The 15542-nt window shown below is 39.5% G+C and overlaps 1 protein-coding gene across 1 annotated transcript in view; it reads left to right on the top strand.

The window, feature by feature from the left end:
- Nucleotides 1–15542, top strand: part of TARS3 (threonyl-tRNA synthetase 3) — a 63115-nt gene that overhangs the window by 28016 nt on the left and 19557 nt on the right. Inside the window, exons 11-12 of the mRNA XM_019460075.2 lie at nt 14259–14425; nt 15294–15456. Of these exons, the coding sequence (XP_019315620.1) occupies nt 14259–14425; nt 15294–15456 (330 nt within the window). The remainder of the gene's footprint in view (nt 1–14258; nt 14426–15293; nt 15457–15542) is intronic.

Below are 15542 nucleotides of genomic sequence, written 5' to 3'. Positions count from 1 at the left end.
TCCAGAATTAACTTGCTGCAAGGATTCTTGCCAACTGATGTCTCAGTACTTGTTTTCCTCATCATTCTGGCTACTCCCCTCATGTCTCTGCTATGTTGGTTCTCTTCTTCCCTGATCCCATGCCTTACTCTTCTTTCCTTATCCCTCTCCTTTGGGGAAGCACTTTCTTCAGCAACTTCCTGAGAAAAGGTTACTGGCATGAGCTGGTTATTCTCTGTCTGCCTCACCTGTCTCATCTCCATTCCTTCTTTTCTTGTTTTGTGTCCCTGGAGGCTAAGCTCTGTGGACTTTGTCACCTGGGCTACATACCTTCCAGTAGGGATCAGCCAGTGTGAAGCCAAGGGAGCCCAGAGGGCCTGAAGAATCACTGAAGATTATCCGAGACTATAGCAGGTGGTGATGACCATCACAGCTGCTGTTTTGGATAGGCTGTCTGCCAGAAAATCAATATAGCCCCTGGCACCCTGAACTCTCGAGGTTGGTCATTGAGTATATGGAGAATAAACAGAAAGTCTCTGTGGTAGCCTGATAGGAATCTCTTATCTTTATAGATGTAAGACGCACATGGCTGATGATTAGGCCCAAGGCCTGATTGTATGGGCTGCAGAATTGTAAAGCCATTTAAATTCACAACCCCAGTGGTCTCTTATGCTAAGGTAAGGGCACTTTTGGGAAAGAGTGGGTCCTTGAATTTTGGAATAAGAATATTTGGCAGACACGGATGAGGCAGAGGACTTTGAACTCCCAGATACCTTTGTCTGAAGAAACTGGCCTTTCCATGCAAACAAAACAAAACAATAACAACAAAAAAATTCAGAAACTTTGCCTGTTTTTTTCTCTTGGTTTTCAGTTATATGGTCTTGCCTTTCCCATATTTGGTAATTTTTTATTATATGCTAAATACTGTATATAAAAATAACTTCAGAGGCTTTAGATGATGTCATCTCCTACAAGAACATTTACCCTCTGTCAAGATCGAAGCCTAATTAATCCATTCAAAGATGGAGCTGAGTTAGGGCTGGGCTTCCATTTTGATAAGACAGAATCTGCCTCTTATTCATCCCTGTTACTAGGGCATGGCCCTGTGGGGTTTCCAGTTGACAGTTTATGGTTTCTTCAGCTCCAGAAAACTGGAGGAGGTCCAATTCTGCTCTTCAAATGTGTTCTACTGTTGGCTAAGCAAATGATTGCACATCTCATCCAATCACTGCATTGGCTCAAAATCTAATAATATGTCATCTGAATCAGGTCTAGGTATAGACGAGGGTCTTTGGGTGCAAAGTACAGATTACCAAATGCAGTTCTGCTCATCTTAAGATCTGTGAATTAAAGGGACAATTGTCTCTGGGTCAACCCCACCCTAACATTATAAAATGATGATAGAGAAATAGGAGGCAGTACATATTGCCATTCAAAAAGGGGCGCGGGAGAGTAGTTGTCACTGATCTGCAGATACCCTGACAACCTACTTGTTCTTTCTCCCTGGTCAAAAAGTGCACTTTGGGTAGGACTTAGTTTTGTCTCTTCCTGGGTTATGGTTCTGCCCTTTGAATCATCCTTCCTTTACCATGAGCAATAGCCCACGCAGACCTCTGAGTAGCTTTCTCAGTGTTCTCAACCTGTTTCTTTCAGTAGGACTTTGGGCATCCCAAGGCCTCATTTCATTTTGTGCTGTCTCTATCCATTTTACTCTAAGCCAGGACAATTCCTTTAAAAACTTTGTGGGGTCTTTTATATACATTTGTAATCAAGACTTCTATAAAAACCACAGCTGTGCCTCTTTATGAACCAAATTCTTCTCTACTTAAGGCTGCCTGTGAGGCTGCTGCAAGACTATACACTTAAGATTCTTAAAAGCCTTAATGCTTAGCTGACAGAGTCTACAAAGCACCATCTTAAGACTCTCATTCAGATCACTGTAGATACTCATTCAGATCACTGTGAGGTCTTCATAAATGGCACACCTTTATACCCTCAAGAGCTTTACTGTAAGGCCATGCTTTATTGGCTGTACGCTGTATTTTATTTTTGTGCTAAAGCCATTCTTACCTTATGAGTCTTTTGCTGGATGAGTCTGAGGACGCAATAGTTTTATTTTTGAACCCAACAGGTCCTGGCATTTTGATATCTCCTCTCCAAAAATAGTACCCTGTTTAGTTTTTGTCTCTCTTGTATTTTATCGTAGGCAGCTCTAAGTAGTCAGTTGTTCCTTTGTACTTTCTGCCTAGACACATCCCTAGCTACAGTCCGTGAATTCTTTGGGTACTCTTTCTGTTTTTCATTTACCTCAGGTGATGGTGTTACCAGTTTTCTGGCACCACAAGAGTCCCCTTTTCTTCATCCTCCAATATATTTTCCTCGCTGCCCTTCAAGTTCCCACAGGCTCTAGCCACCCAGCTTCTGCCCACCACCTGGTCCCAAAGCCAAGGCTGCCTGTTTTAGGTTGCTATTATAGCAGCACCCACAACCAGAACAAATTCTGTTCTGGCTGTCTGTCGCAGCATAACAAAATATCCCAAAGCTTAGTGGCTTAAAATGGCCATTTTTTTTTTCATTGTTATCTCTAATGGTTCCAAGTGTTAGACTTAATTGCATGGTTCTTACGTTGAATTCCTTATATGGCCACATTCAGGTGGAAGCTGGTGCCAGAGTTGCTGATTGGAGGTTCAGTTACATTTGTTAAAATGCATAAATCTGAAGCATACAGGTCAATAAATGTTCCCATGTGTGTACATCTACACAGTCACCACCCAGATCAAGACATAGAACAGCTCCATCCTATAAGGTCCTCTTGGGTCTTCCCAGTCAATACCCACCTCCCCTCTTTTCACCTGGGATAATCTTGCTGATTTCTGTCTACCATAGATCAATTGTTCCTGGTCTTCAAAACTTCATGTAAATGGACTCCTACAGTATTAGCTATTTATTGTGTTTCTGGCTTCTTTTGTTCAACTTAATGTCTGAGAGTCATCCAGGTTTTGCATATAATTATTTTTCTATTGTTTGAGGTATTTCATTTTGTGAATATAGTACAGCGTATTTATTCGTTCTCCTGTAGGTATACATTTAAGTTGTTTCCACTTTGGAGCTATTTGACATGAAACTGCTATGAACATTTTTGTACATGTCTTTTGGTGGGCACGAGTACTCACTTCTCTTGGGTATATACGTGGAAGTGGAATTGCTAGGTTGTAGAGTGTTATTGACTAATTTTTTTTAAATTTTTGTTTCAACGTTTATTTATTTTTGAGACAGAGAGAGACAGAGCATGAACAGGGGAGGGGCAGAGAGAGAGGGAGACACAGAATCTGAAACAGGCTCCAGGCTCTGAGCGGTCAGCACAAAGCCCAACACGGGGCTCGAACTCACGGGCCGTGAGATCATGACCTGAGCTGAAGTCGGACGCTTAACTGACCAAGCCACCCAGGTGCCCCTGTTATTGACTAATTTAACAAAATGCTGAAAAGTTTTCATGTGGTTGAACCATTTAATGTTCCTTCTAAAATATATGAGCTGTCACTTACTCTACATTCTCTTCAACACTTGGTATTCAGTTTGTCATTCTGGTTGGTACCGTGGTATTATTCTGCATTTCCCTGATGAATAATGATATGACAACCTTTTCATATGCTTGTCGGTCATTTGGAATCCTCTTTTGTGAAGTATTTTGTCAATTAAAAAAATTGGATTGTTAGTCTCTTAATTATTTTTAGGAGTTCTTCTGTATTCTGATATGAATCATTTGCTAAATGTACATATTATGAGTATATTTTTTCAGGCTACAGCTTATTGTTTCACTTTCTTAATGATGTGTTTTAACCAACAGTTCTCGTGTTTAACAAAGTCCTGTTTTGCTTTTTTTTTTTTTCCTTTCTGGTTAGTGCTTTCATGCTGTGTTTAAGAAATCTTTGCCTATTTTGGAGTCATGAAAATATTCTTCTTTTTTCCATTCTAGAAGCTTGGTTGAATTTGTTTTCAGACTTAAGGACATGATCTACCTTGAATTCATTTTTAGGTTCTGTGCAGTAGAGGGATCAAGGTTCAATTTTTCCATAGGGTTAGCCAGTAACTTCAATACCATTTATTAATACAGTAGAGTCTTTGTCCTAAACTGTATAATCATATGCATATAATAGTCATTATGTATTTCTGGATATTTATTCTATTCTTTTGTCCCTTTGTTGTCTGTCCTTGCACTAACACCACACTGCTTTGATTACTGTACTTATTTTAACTATATTTTAAGTCTTTTTTTTTTTTTTTAATTTTTTTTCCAAGTTTTTTATTTATTTTTGGGACAGAGACAGAGCATGAACGGGGGAGGGGCAGAGAGAGAGGGAGACACAGAATCGGAAACAGGCTCCAGGCTCCGAGCCATCAGCCCAGAGCCTGACGTGGGGCTCGAACTCACGGACCGCGAGATCGTGACCTGGCTGAAGTCGGACGCTCAACCGACTGCGCCACCCAGGCGCCCCTTAAGTCTTAATATCAGTTTAATTTTAAGTTTTTCAGGATTATTTTGGCTATTCTAAATTCTTTGTGTTTCCATATAAATTTTATATGATGCTTATCAAGTTTCTAAAAAATAACTGCTGGAATTTTTATTGGAATGTCCTTCACTCTATAGATTAATTTGTAGATAATTTACATCTTAACCACATTGAGTTATGAACATGGAAATTTTGTCAGTTCATTTAGTTATTTTCCTTCAGCAATGTTTTTTAATTTCTATTTTAGAAGTCTTGCACATTTTTCATCAAGTTTATGCCTAGATATTTGATTTTTTAATAGAAATGGCAGAGAAACAGATAAAAAAAGGTGCTCATCATTATTAGTCATCAAAGAAATGAAAATTAGGGCTGCAGTGAGGTATAATTACATGTGCACTAGAATGTCCCCCTCCACACACACACTCCCCATGGCCAACAAAACAAAACAAAAACAAAAACAAAAAAAACCCTGAAAACACTAGAACTTGGCAAGAATGTGGAGAAATTCTAACTCCCATTGCCTGTATGCAAAATGGTACAGCTACTTTGTAAATACAAACAGTTTGGCAGTTTCTTACACAGTTAAACATATGCTTAACTGTGTGACCCATCAATTTCACTCCTGGTTATTTACCCAAGAAAAATAAAAACACATGTCTATACAGAGACTTTGAATGTCCATAGAAGCTTTATTTATTGTAGCAAAAAAATGGAAACAACAGAGAGTCTCATCAGCTAGTGAACAGATAAGCATAACCGTGATATGTAATGGACTACTCCTCGGCAATAAAAAGGAATGGAGTACTGATACATGCAACAAGAAGGAATAATCTCAAAGGTTTTATGCTAAACCAAAGAAGTCAGTCAGAGGCCACATGTGGTATGATTCCATTATATGAACTTTTAGACATGGTAAAACTATAGTGATAGGAAAGACAATTAGGGGTCCTGGGGACAGGGATAGGGGGTGACTACAGAGGATCTGGAGGGAACTTTTTGATGTGATGGAAATATCCTATGTGTTGATTATGGTGGAGATTACATGACTGTATACATCTGTCAAAAGTCATTAAGAATCATGTACTCAAAATTGGTGAATTTTATTGCATATAAATTATACCTAAATAAAGCTATTTTGTAGTAAAACATATATAACATAAAATTTACTATTTTAACCTTTTTTAACCGTATGGTTCAGTTGTGTTAAATACATTTATATTGTTTTGCAGTTATCACCACCATCCATTTCCAAAACTCTTCTCATCTTGCAGAACTGAAACTCTCTAGAACCTTTTCATCATTGCATAATGAATCTCTGAACCCCTTAAACAATGACTCCCCGTCCCCACCTCCCCCAGCTTCTGATAACCACCATTTTACTTTCTGTCTCTATGAATTTGGGTATTCTAGGTAACTCATGTAAGTGGAACCATACAGCATTTGACCTTCATCAAGCTAATTTTTTTAAAAGTCTACTTGATATTAATACTGGCAAAACTGCTTTCTTATGTTAGGGCTTGTGTGATATATCTTTTTCTTTCCTTTTATTTTCTGCCTATTTCTGTTTCTATATTGAATGTACATTTCTTGAAAACTAGAATATTGTTGGGTCTTATTTTTTTGTTCAGTCTGATCATTTGTGTCCTTTTTTTTTTTTTTCTGTACCCCTTCTCTGTGTCTCACAGTCCTTCAATAGAGATCCAGTTCTGGTTAATCACCAGGCAGTAGAGGGTGTACATGTGGGGCAGATTCTCATTCACATCAGGCCACCTCAAGGGCCATTGGCCCGTCCAGTGTCAACAGACTGTGGCTTGGTGCCAGGTCCTGTCAACTGTAGCCAGAGTAGTGGGGTAGGTGATACTGAGCATAGTGCAGAAACACTCCATCGTGTGGGGCCATTTTTCTCAGAAATAGAACTGTTGCCTTTCTGTGGAAGGTCATGCAGGAGGGCATATTATTCCCAGTAAGAAGGAAATTCCAAAGTTTCTGAGTCTTTGATTCTGGGGTGAGATGACCTCCACTTACGTTCAAGCTAAGGTGGGTGAACGTTTGGATGTATATTGGTTACTGACTGTATGGAAAACTGATAGTAAATAAATAGGGACATCTTGTTGTTACCCTACTTGAAACTCTTCCCCCCTGTATTCAGGAACATGTCTATCAACTGGTTCTCTATCTTTCTTACTTTCCTTAAATTTTTTCATTCTAGAATTTCATACAATAAAACTCATACTTTTTCAACAAATGTGCAGAATTGTATTATCATCACAATATTCAAGATACAGAGCAACTTCATTACCCAAAAAATTTCTGTTATGCTACCTCTTTAGAGTCAAACCCTTTCTCCTTTGATCAAACCATTGATTTGTTCTCCATCCTGAAAATTTTGCCATATAAACAGAATCATCACTGTATATAATCTTTTGAGACTCGTTTCTTTCCCTCAGGCTAATAAGCATATTAATGGTAGTCTCCTTTTATTATTGAGCAGTATTCCATTGTATGGACATAACACAGATTCCTTAGCTGAGGGACATTTGGATTGCTTCCAAATTTAGAAAATTATGAATAAAGCTGTTATAAATGTTTATGTACAGGTTTTTGTATGAATATAGGTTTTCATTTTACTTGGGTAAATATGTAGGAGTGTAATTTCAGGGTCATATGGTAAATTTATGTTTATCTTTAGAAGAAAAATCATGGAGTAGAAGGGAGTGGCTTCTCTTGCTTTTTATTCTAATAACCCATTTGGAGAACTTGTGCTTCCTGTTGCCACAACCTTGGATTCAGTGGATTTCCAAACCAAACTTGTCTTTGCAGACATATAAGATATCAAAACATTTAGCCCTGTGCAGGGAGAGTCCTGACAGTGCACTCAAAGGATTTAACTCTAGGGAATCTAGAGAAGAAAATATTTGCAGAGGTGTGGGTCCAGTTGAGGTAACTAAGAAGGTAATGTAGAGTACCCAGGGATTACCAACATCAGGCTCCCTTACCTTCCACCCCTAGGCCCAAACAGGTGAGGAGAAAGTGTTCCAGAACTTAGAGAGAGCTTGAAGTGTGAAAGAGAGGCTGTAACTGGAGATTACAGCCAGAGACAGAATAAACCCAAGGCAAGGAAGAAGTAGGAAAGGAGGGAGTAAATACCCTGACCACTCTCTTCTCCTACCCTTGGGATCCTTTTGGAACCTCTCCTTGGTCAAACCCAACTAGAACTCAAGGCAAGTAAGCCTGGTGATGGAGTCCATAGAAGTCAACTTTGGGGAACACAGAGCAGAGCAGAGAAGGGAGGCAGATATCCCAGGATGGGGTGGCTCGGGTTTGTAAATGGAGAAAAACCAACACAGCCCAATCCCTTTGCTACTGGTGTCCACTTTTGTCCTTTGCTTGCATGAAGTTATTTATTTCCTCACACAAAGTCCCATCAGCCAATGTGTCATTTATATCAGTTCAGTCTCAGCAAAAATTAAAATGTGACATTAGCCACCATCAGTGTTCTTCATGTATTCAGAGAAAAGAAATAATTCAGTGTAATAGTTCCAGCCCTAGGCTCTGTAGATGGACACAAGGCCTAAGTTAATAAATCAGAGCTTCCTTCCTCCACCACCCATTCCATATTCTCCTTGTCCCGCCAATATCTCAGATGGACAGAGCATTTCATTTGGTGAATGCATTAGTTTCACAGAGTGCCTAACAAAGCACTGTAACAGAGTGGCTTAAAACAACAGACATGTATTGTCTTGCAGTTCTGGTGGCCAGACGTGTAAATTAAGGCATTGGTGAGCTATGCTCCCTCTGGAACCTGTGGGTGAGTCCTTCTTCCACTCTTCCCAGCTAGCAGTGGTTTGTCAACCATTGCTGGTGATGCTCAGCTTGTTGATGCCTCCACCCCAGCCCTCACATGGCCTTCTCCCTGTGTGGCTTTGCATCATCTTCCTTCTATATGTGTCTGTTTCTGTCCAAATTCCCCCCTTTTATAAGAACACCAGTCATATTGGATTAGAGCCCACTCTAATGACCAAATCTTAAGATGATCACCTCTGTAAAGGCCCCGTTTCCCCAAAAGTCCGCATTCTGGTGTCCTGGGGTTAGGACTTCAGTGTGCCTTTCTTGAGGGACACCATTCAACCCATAACAGTGGATGACCCAAATTGTCTTCCCACAGGATCCAAGCTCTTCATGATCCTCTCTTATTTAGGTTACCAGGGTTTCCCCACTGACTATCACTGTTAGATGTGGAAATGCTTAAGGCTCCTCACTGATTCCAGACACAGCCCTTATTCCGTTGTTTAACAGTAGCACAATCCTCCTCAATAATTTGAGTCAGTCATCCTGGCCAGAAGAGCAAGTCATTCTTTGCCTTTTGGTTAACTAGCATAGGGGACCCCAAATGGGCCAGGGACAGTTGCAAATCCCAACAGAAGTATGTCTGGGATTTTTGGTGAAAGCATTCTTTCCTTGGGAACTAAGGTACCTTACTGAGAGATTCCAAAACTTTATGGATAAAGAAAAGATCCTACGTCTCCTGAGAGAGAAAGCCATAGACATAGGACTAGGTATCAGAATGGAATGACATTTTCAATGGAACACTAAAAAACAGAAGACAAAACAATGCCTTAAAAATATTAAGCCTAAATGGGGCTCCTGGGTGGCTCAGTCAATTAAATGTCTGATTCTTGATTTCAGCTCCGGTCATGATCTCATGGTTTGTGGGATCAAGCCCCTCATCAGACTCCATGCTGGCAATGCAGAGGTTCTTGGGGTTCTCACTCTCTTCCTGTCTCTCCCCTGCTCTCTTTCTCAAAATAAACAAACTTAAAAAAAAAAAAGTGAAACCTAGAAATCTATACCCAGCTAAAGCAGACTTGCTTCTGGGATTCTCCCATTCAGTTTTCAGCTTCCCCAGGTCTGCCAAGGCAATTGTTCATCTACTTTACAGATTCTTAACTATATAGCTTTCATCTCTCCTCCTTTCCCCTTGACCTTGTAGATTTTTGCTTTTATAAAAATTCTGTTATTTTAGTGTGGCTTGGGGAAGGAGTCATTTAAGTGGAATTTCTGTAGTTTTTATGATGAAAATTGCTGGGAAGCATTGCTCTGTGGCCCTGATATTTAGGTGCTTTCAGGTAGCCAGATCACCAGGTGCAGGTAGAGATTCAGTACCTTCAATGGCCTGAAACTAGTATTTCAGGATGAAATATGATTTTTTTAAATCAAAACTTTATTTTTAAAACAGCTTTAGGTTTGCAGCAAAATTGAGAGGGAGGTACAGATTTCACATATACTTCCGGCCCCTACACATGCATAGTGTGCCCCATCACAATAGCCCCCCCCCCAGAGTGATGTATTTGTTACATCGATGAGCCAATATTGACACATCACAGTCACCCAAAGTCCCTCATTTACATTAGGGTTCTCTCTTGGTGATATATATTCTATGGGTTGGGCAAATGTATAATGACATGTGTTCAGCATTATGATATCATACAGGATTATTTCCATTGCCTTAAAAATATTCTTTACATAAGGAATTAATTTTAAAATTAGGACTGTTTTGTTAACATGGAAATATACTAAAATTTGATTCCTTAGTTCCAAACTAAAAGTTTTCTTCACTTCCTTTTCCCACTTTATGTCAGACAAATGTACCAATGTTTCACTTATTAAGTGGCCTCCCTTGATATAACATATTTAAGCTTCTCTGAAAGCTCAAAAAGGGTCAAATGATTATAGTATTTTCATCATCACATCATTCCTTGCTCCATTTCCCACCCCACCCTCCCCCACCATCCGTGTCTCTTTTATGTTAGGGAGATAATTTCCAGTGTGCCATTTTATGTGCTCTGTCGTGACATGTATTACAATTTTGACTGAAAAACTCAATGTGGAACCAACAAAGTGGACATAGAGACGCTTTAGATAGCAACTTCTACCTCTCCTATGCAGGCCCTCATTAAACTCTAATAATGGAATTGTATCTTTTTTCATCTGTCCCCCACCAGAGGACAATGGTGAACTGTCCCTACGGATGGCACAGATAGGATTGTTTTGCTCACTCTTGCTACCCTGGCAACAATGCCAGACCACAGTGGGAACTCAATCAGTGAATAAGCTGCTATTTGAGACTTTGTCTTTGAGTAGTATAGTTGACACACAATGTGACATTAGTTTCAGGTGTACTACATAGTGATTGCACAAGTTTAGACTTCATGCTAAGCTCACCACAAGGGTGGCTACCATCTAGCCAATACATTGTTATTACAATATCATTGACTATATTCCTTAATGGTGCATCTTATTCCTATGACTTATTCATTCCACAACTTGAAGCCTGTATCTCTCATTCCCCTTCATCCATTTTGCTGTTTGTGAGATTTTTTTTTTTAATTTTTTTTTTCAACGTTTTTTATTTATTTTTGGGACAGAGAAAGACAGAGCATGAACAGGGGAGGGGCAGAGAGAGAGGGAGACACAGAATCGGAAACAGGCTCCAGGCTCCGAGCCATTGTTTGTGAGATTTTTATACAGGCATTCTGAACAGCGCAAGTGTGTCTCTTTGGCCAGCATTCTGATTGCCTGGTCAGGACCTGGGGGAGGCAGGGTGCCATCACTGGCCATGAGCTACTCTCCCTATAGTGAGGAGGCCACATTCAGTTACTGCTTTCTCATAGATAATGGAAGTTTCCCTTAGAGGCCTGAAGTAAGTCAAAGACATGAAACATTTTTAAGCTGGAAGAAATCATGATCTACATTGGCTACATAAAGCAGCAGCTGAGTATAGGGCTTCCTTCTTTTTTTAAAATTATTTATTTATTTTTAATTTTATTTTTTATTTTTCAAAAGTTACATCCAAATTAGTTAGCATATAGTGCAACAATTATTTCAGAGTACATTCCTTAGTGCCCCTTACCCATTTAGCCCTTCCCCCCTCCCACAACCCCTCCAGTAACCCTCAGTTTGTTCTCCATATTTATGAGTCTCTTCTGTTTTGTCCCCCTCCCTTCTTTTATATTATTTTTGTTTCCCTTCCCTTATGTTCATCTGTTTTGTTTCTTAAAGTCCTCATATGAGTGAGGTCATATGATTTTTGTCTTTCTCTGACTAATTTCACTTAGCATTATACCGTCCAGTTCCATCCACACAGTTGCAAATGGCAAGATTTCATTCTTTTTGATTGCTGAGTAATACTCCATTGTATATATATGCCACATCTTCTTTATCCATTCATCCATTGATGGACATTTGGGCTCTTTCCATACTTTGGCTATTGTTGATAGTGCTGCTATAAACATGGGGGTGCATGTGTCCTTTTGAAACACCTGTATGCTGTGGATAAATGCCTGGTAGTATAATTGCTGGGTCGTAGGGTAGTTCTATTTTTAGTTTTTTGAGGAACTCCATACTTTTTTCCAGAGTGGTTGCACCAGCTTGCATTTCCATGGATGAAATATGATTTTTAATCTTCAGAATAAGCGATCAGGGTTTCTTCAGGAGACCAGACTGAGCTGTAGACTTCTCAACCAGCATGGCTGTATTCTTTGCCAGCACTTGATATTCTTTACTCTTTAGAGAAATAAACTGATGAAATGGTATGAGATATATTTTTCCCCAACTTTTTCTTTTGAAAAATTCAAATCTACAGAAAGTTAAAGTGCAGTACACTGAACATCCATGTATCTTTCATCTAGATTCATCAATTTTTAACATTTTGCCAGTTTGCTTTATCTTTCTCTTACATGTATGCATGTGTGTATAAGAAAGACAAAACAATACATATATTACATGTGTATGTTATAATATATAGAGATGAGGCATGTAGATGGTAGTAATAATTGGTTTTTGCTAAACTAAGTAAGCAGTAGACATAATGACATTCCCTTCATAGGACATAGTTAAAATTTTTTTTTTAAATGTTTACTTATTATTGAGAGACAGAGACAGAGCATGAGCGTGGGAGGGGCAGAGAGAGGAGGAGACACAGAATCCGAAGCAGGCTCCAGGCTCTGAGCTGTCAGCACAGAGCCCAACGCAGGGCTCAAACTCACAAACTGCGAGATCATGACCTAAGCCGAAGTTGGACTCTTAACCAACTGAGCCACCCAGGCACCCCTAAGACATACTTTAAAATCATTCCCAAATACATGAATTGTGAACATGAGTAGCAATTGTACCCAGAGTGGTTTAAAAGTCGATTGATCATCATCTCTGAGCCAAGCTTTAAACCAGTCTCTAGTAAAAACAAATAAGCAAACACACCAACAGTTCTTCAATTTTGGGGACCTTGTTTAATCTGAATATATAGAGGTATCTGACATAGCCACAAAATAATTAGTGCTATTTGTTATAACCTATACTTTTGTTAAAACTTTCTCATTTAGTAAAAATGAAGGCTAGGTAAAGCAGCTTACTGAATGGCTGACACCCAGCTATCCACGAGTGGCTGAAAAGATGCTCTGCCAAAGAGTAACAAATAGCATCCTTTTAAGTGTTAGTAATTTTAAAATGTCATGTTTTAGACTTTTTTAATTGTGAAAAATATTTTTTTTACTTCATTAAAATATGGTGGTCTAGATTTGTACCAGGTATTTCTTAAGTGATTAACAGATGGTAAGAACCTAGGAAACCAGCAACAAAGGTCATCTGATTGCTATCCGGAGGAAAAAAAAAATTAAAATAAGTACTTCAGTTGACTCTCTTTTCCTGTCCTCAGTGATTGAAGTAGGGAAGCCATTTACAGGGAGGGAGGGAGAAAAGCCAGTTCATGACTTTATAGATTTCAACCACTTCATGTGATAAAAATTAAAATTCTCAGCTTCATTTCTATTTAAAACTAAATAGATCAGAGGCACCTGTGTGACTCAGTCAGTTAAGCATCCAATCTGAATTTCAGCTCAGGTTATGATCTCAGTTTGTGGGATCAAGCCCTGTGTTGGGCTCTGCCCTGACAGCCTGGAACCTGCTTGGGATTCTCTCTCTCTCTGCTCCTCCCCTGCTCATTCTCTCTCTCTCTCTCAAAATAAGTAAATAAACTTTAAAAAATAATGATAAAACTAAATAGATCAAAAGTAAATTTTCATGCAATGTAGCATTCAGGCTTATTGAGTTATGAAATTATTTTACCTCTTCAGTATAGAAAAAATCCTGCTGTTTATCTAGAATGTAGCAGGATTTGGGAGTTTGTAGTTATAGAAAGCTTATATATACATAATAATATAATATATAATAGTATATAATACATATAATAGATGTTATATGTAATTATATATAATTTCAATTACTAATTTTCAAAGAATTAAAACATGGACTATATGCAGTTTTATGATATAAAATAAAGATACTTAATATGAAAATTATACTGAGAGTACATTAATCTAACCTTCATGACCCAGAGAGTACGACACCTAAAACTGAGGGCACCTTAACCAGGAATTAATATAAGATGCAATCCCAGGGGTGCCTGGGTGGCTCAGTCAGTTGAACATCTGGCTTTGGCTCAGGTCGTGATCTCATGGTTCGTGAGTTCGAGCCCCACTCGGGCTCTGTGCTGACAGCTGGGAGCCTGGAGCCTGCTTTGGATTCTGTATCTCCCTCTCTCTCTTTGCCCTCCCCAGCTTGCACTCTGCCTCTCCCTCTCTCAAAAATAAATAATAAACATTAAAAAAAAAAAGGATGTAATCCTAAGTTGAAAATATTTGCATCTAGTGTTACTTCGCGTGGAATTGTGATCTGTTGTGCCACATTTTAACATTCAACGCATTTATCTTAAAGGAGGAATATCACCAACGTAACTTCACAGAGGTGCTCTCTCCCAACATGTACAACAGCAGGCTCTGGGAAACCTCAGGCCACTGGCAGCATTACAGTGAGAACATGTTTACCTTTGATATTGAAAAGGACACTTTTGCTCTTAAGCCCATGAACTGTCCAGGGCATTGGTGAGTATTAAAAGTGAAGCAAATCTGGGGCGCCTGGGTGGCTTAGTCGGTTAAGCATCTGACTTCGGCTCAGGTCATGATCTCACGGTTCATGGGTTCGAGTTCCGCATCAGGCTCTGTGCTCACAGCTCAGAGCCTGGAGCCTGCTTTGGATTCTGTGTCTCCGTCTCTCTCTCTCTGCCCCTCCCCTGCTCGCACTCTGTCTCTCTCTGTCTCTCAAAAATAAATAAAAATGTTGAAAAAACAATTAGGTTCAGTGCCAAAATAATGGCACATTCCAGGTGTTCTTGGAGCCTGAGGGCAGACTGCCCAGCCCTGCCTACGGAGGTGTCCGAGAGGGCTTCACTTAAGAAGTAGACTTTGAGGGGGCGCCTGGGTGGCTCAGTCGGTTGAACATCCCACTTTGGCTCTCATGTTTTGTGAGAGGTCATGCTCTCATGTTTTGTGAGTTTGAGCCCTGCATTGGGCTCCACACTGACAGTGCGGAGCTTGCTTGGGATTCTCTCTCTCCCTCTCTCTCTCTGCCCCTTCCCCACTCACTCTCTTTGTCTTTCTCCACATGAATAAACTTACACACAAAAAAGTAGACTTTGAAGTAAATTGTACACAGTAAGTGGAAATTCATTGGGTGAATAAGAATATGGAACAGAATTTCTGGAAGAGAGGACGGACAGGGTCCTTTCTCAGAGTACTGCAGTAATATAAATTCAAGGTTCAATAATTCCTAGAATTTGTTTTTAAGCTGGTGATCTAAGAACCAGAATAAGGTGTTTACAAGTCTTGAGGCTTCATTGTAACTTATTATTTAGATAATTACTTAATCTTTGCTGTGCTAAGTACAAGCTATGTGTTGTTGTATCTTTTCTAGTTTAATGTTTGCCCATCGTCCACGATCATGGAGGGAAATGCCTATAAGATTTGCTGATTTTGGAGTTCTTCATAGGAATGAATTGTCGGGAACTTTAAGTGGCTTGACTCGAGTTAGACGCTTCCAGCAGGATGATGCCCACATCTTCTGCACAGTAGAGCAGGTAAACAGTAATACAGGATGAAGCATGGTTGGCATAAATTCAGTGTGTTGCCTTGGACACATCTCTTAGTTTCAGAGTTGCTGTAA

The sequence above is a fragment of the Panthera pardus genome, unplaced genomic scaffold (assembly GCF_024362965.1).
Source record: "Panthera pardus isolate Hobbes unplaced genomic scaffold, ASM2436296v1 HiC_scaffold_24, whole genome shotgun sequence".
NCBI classification, from domain to species: Eukaryota; Metazoa; Chordata; class Mammalia; order Carnivora; family Felidae; genus Panthera; species Panthera pardus.
Note: the sequence above shows the minus strand (reverse complement) of the source record. Positions and strands in the feature narration are given on the sequence as shown.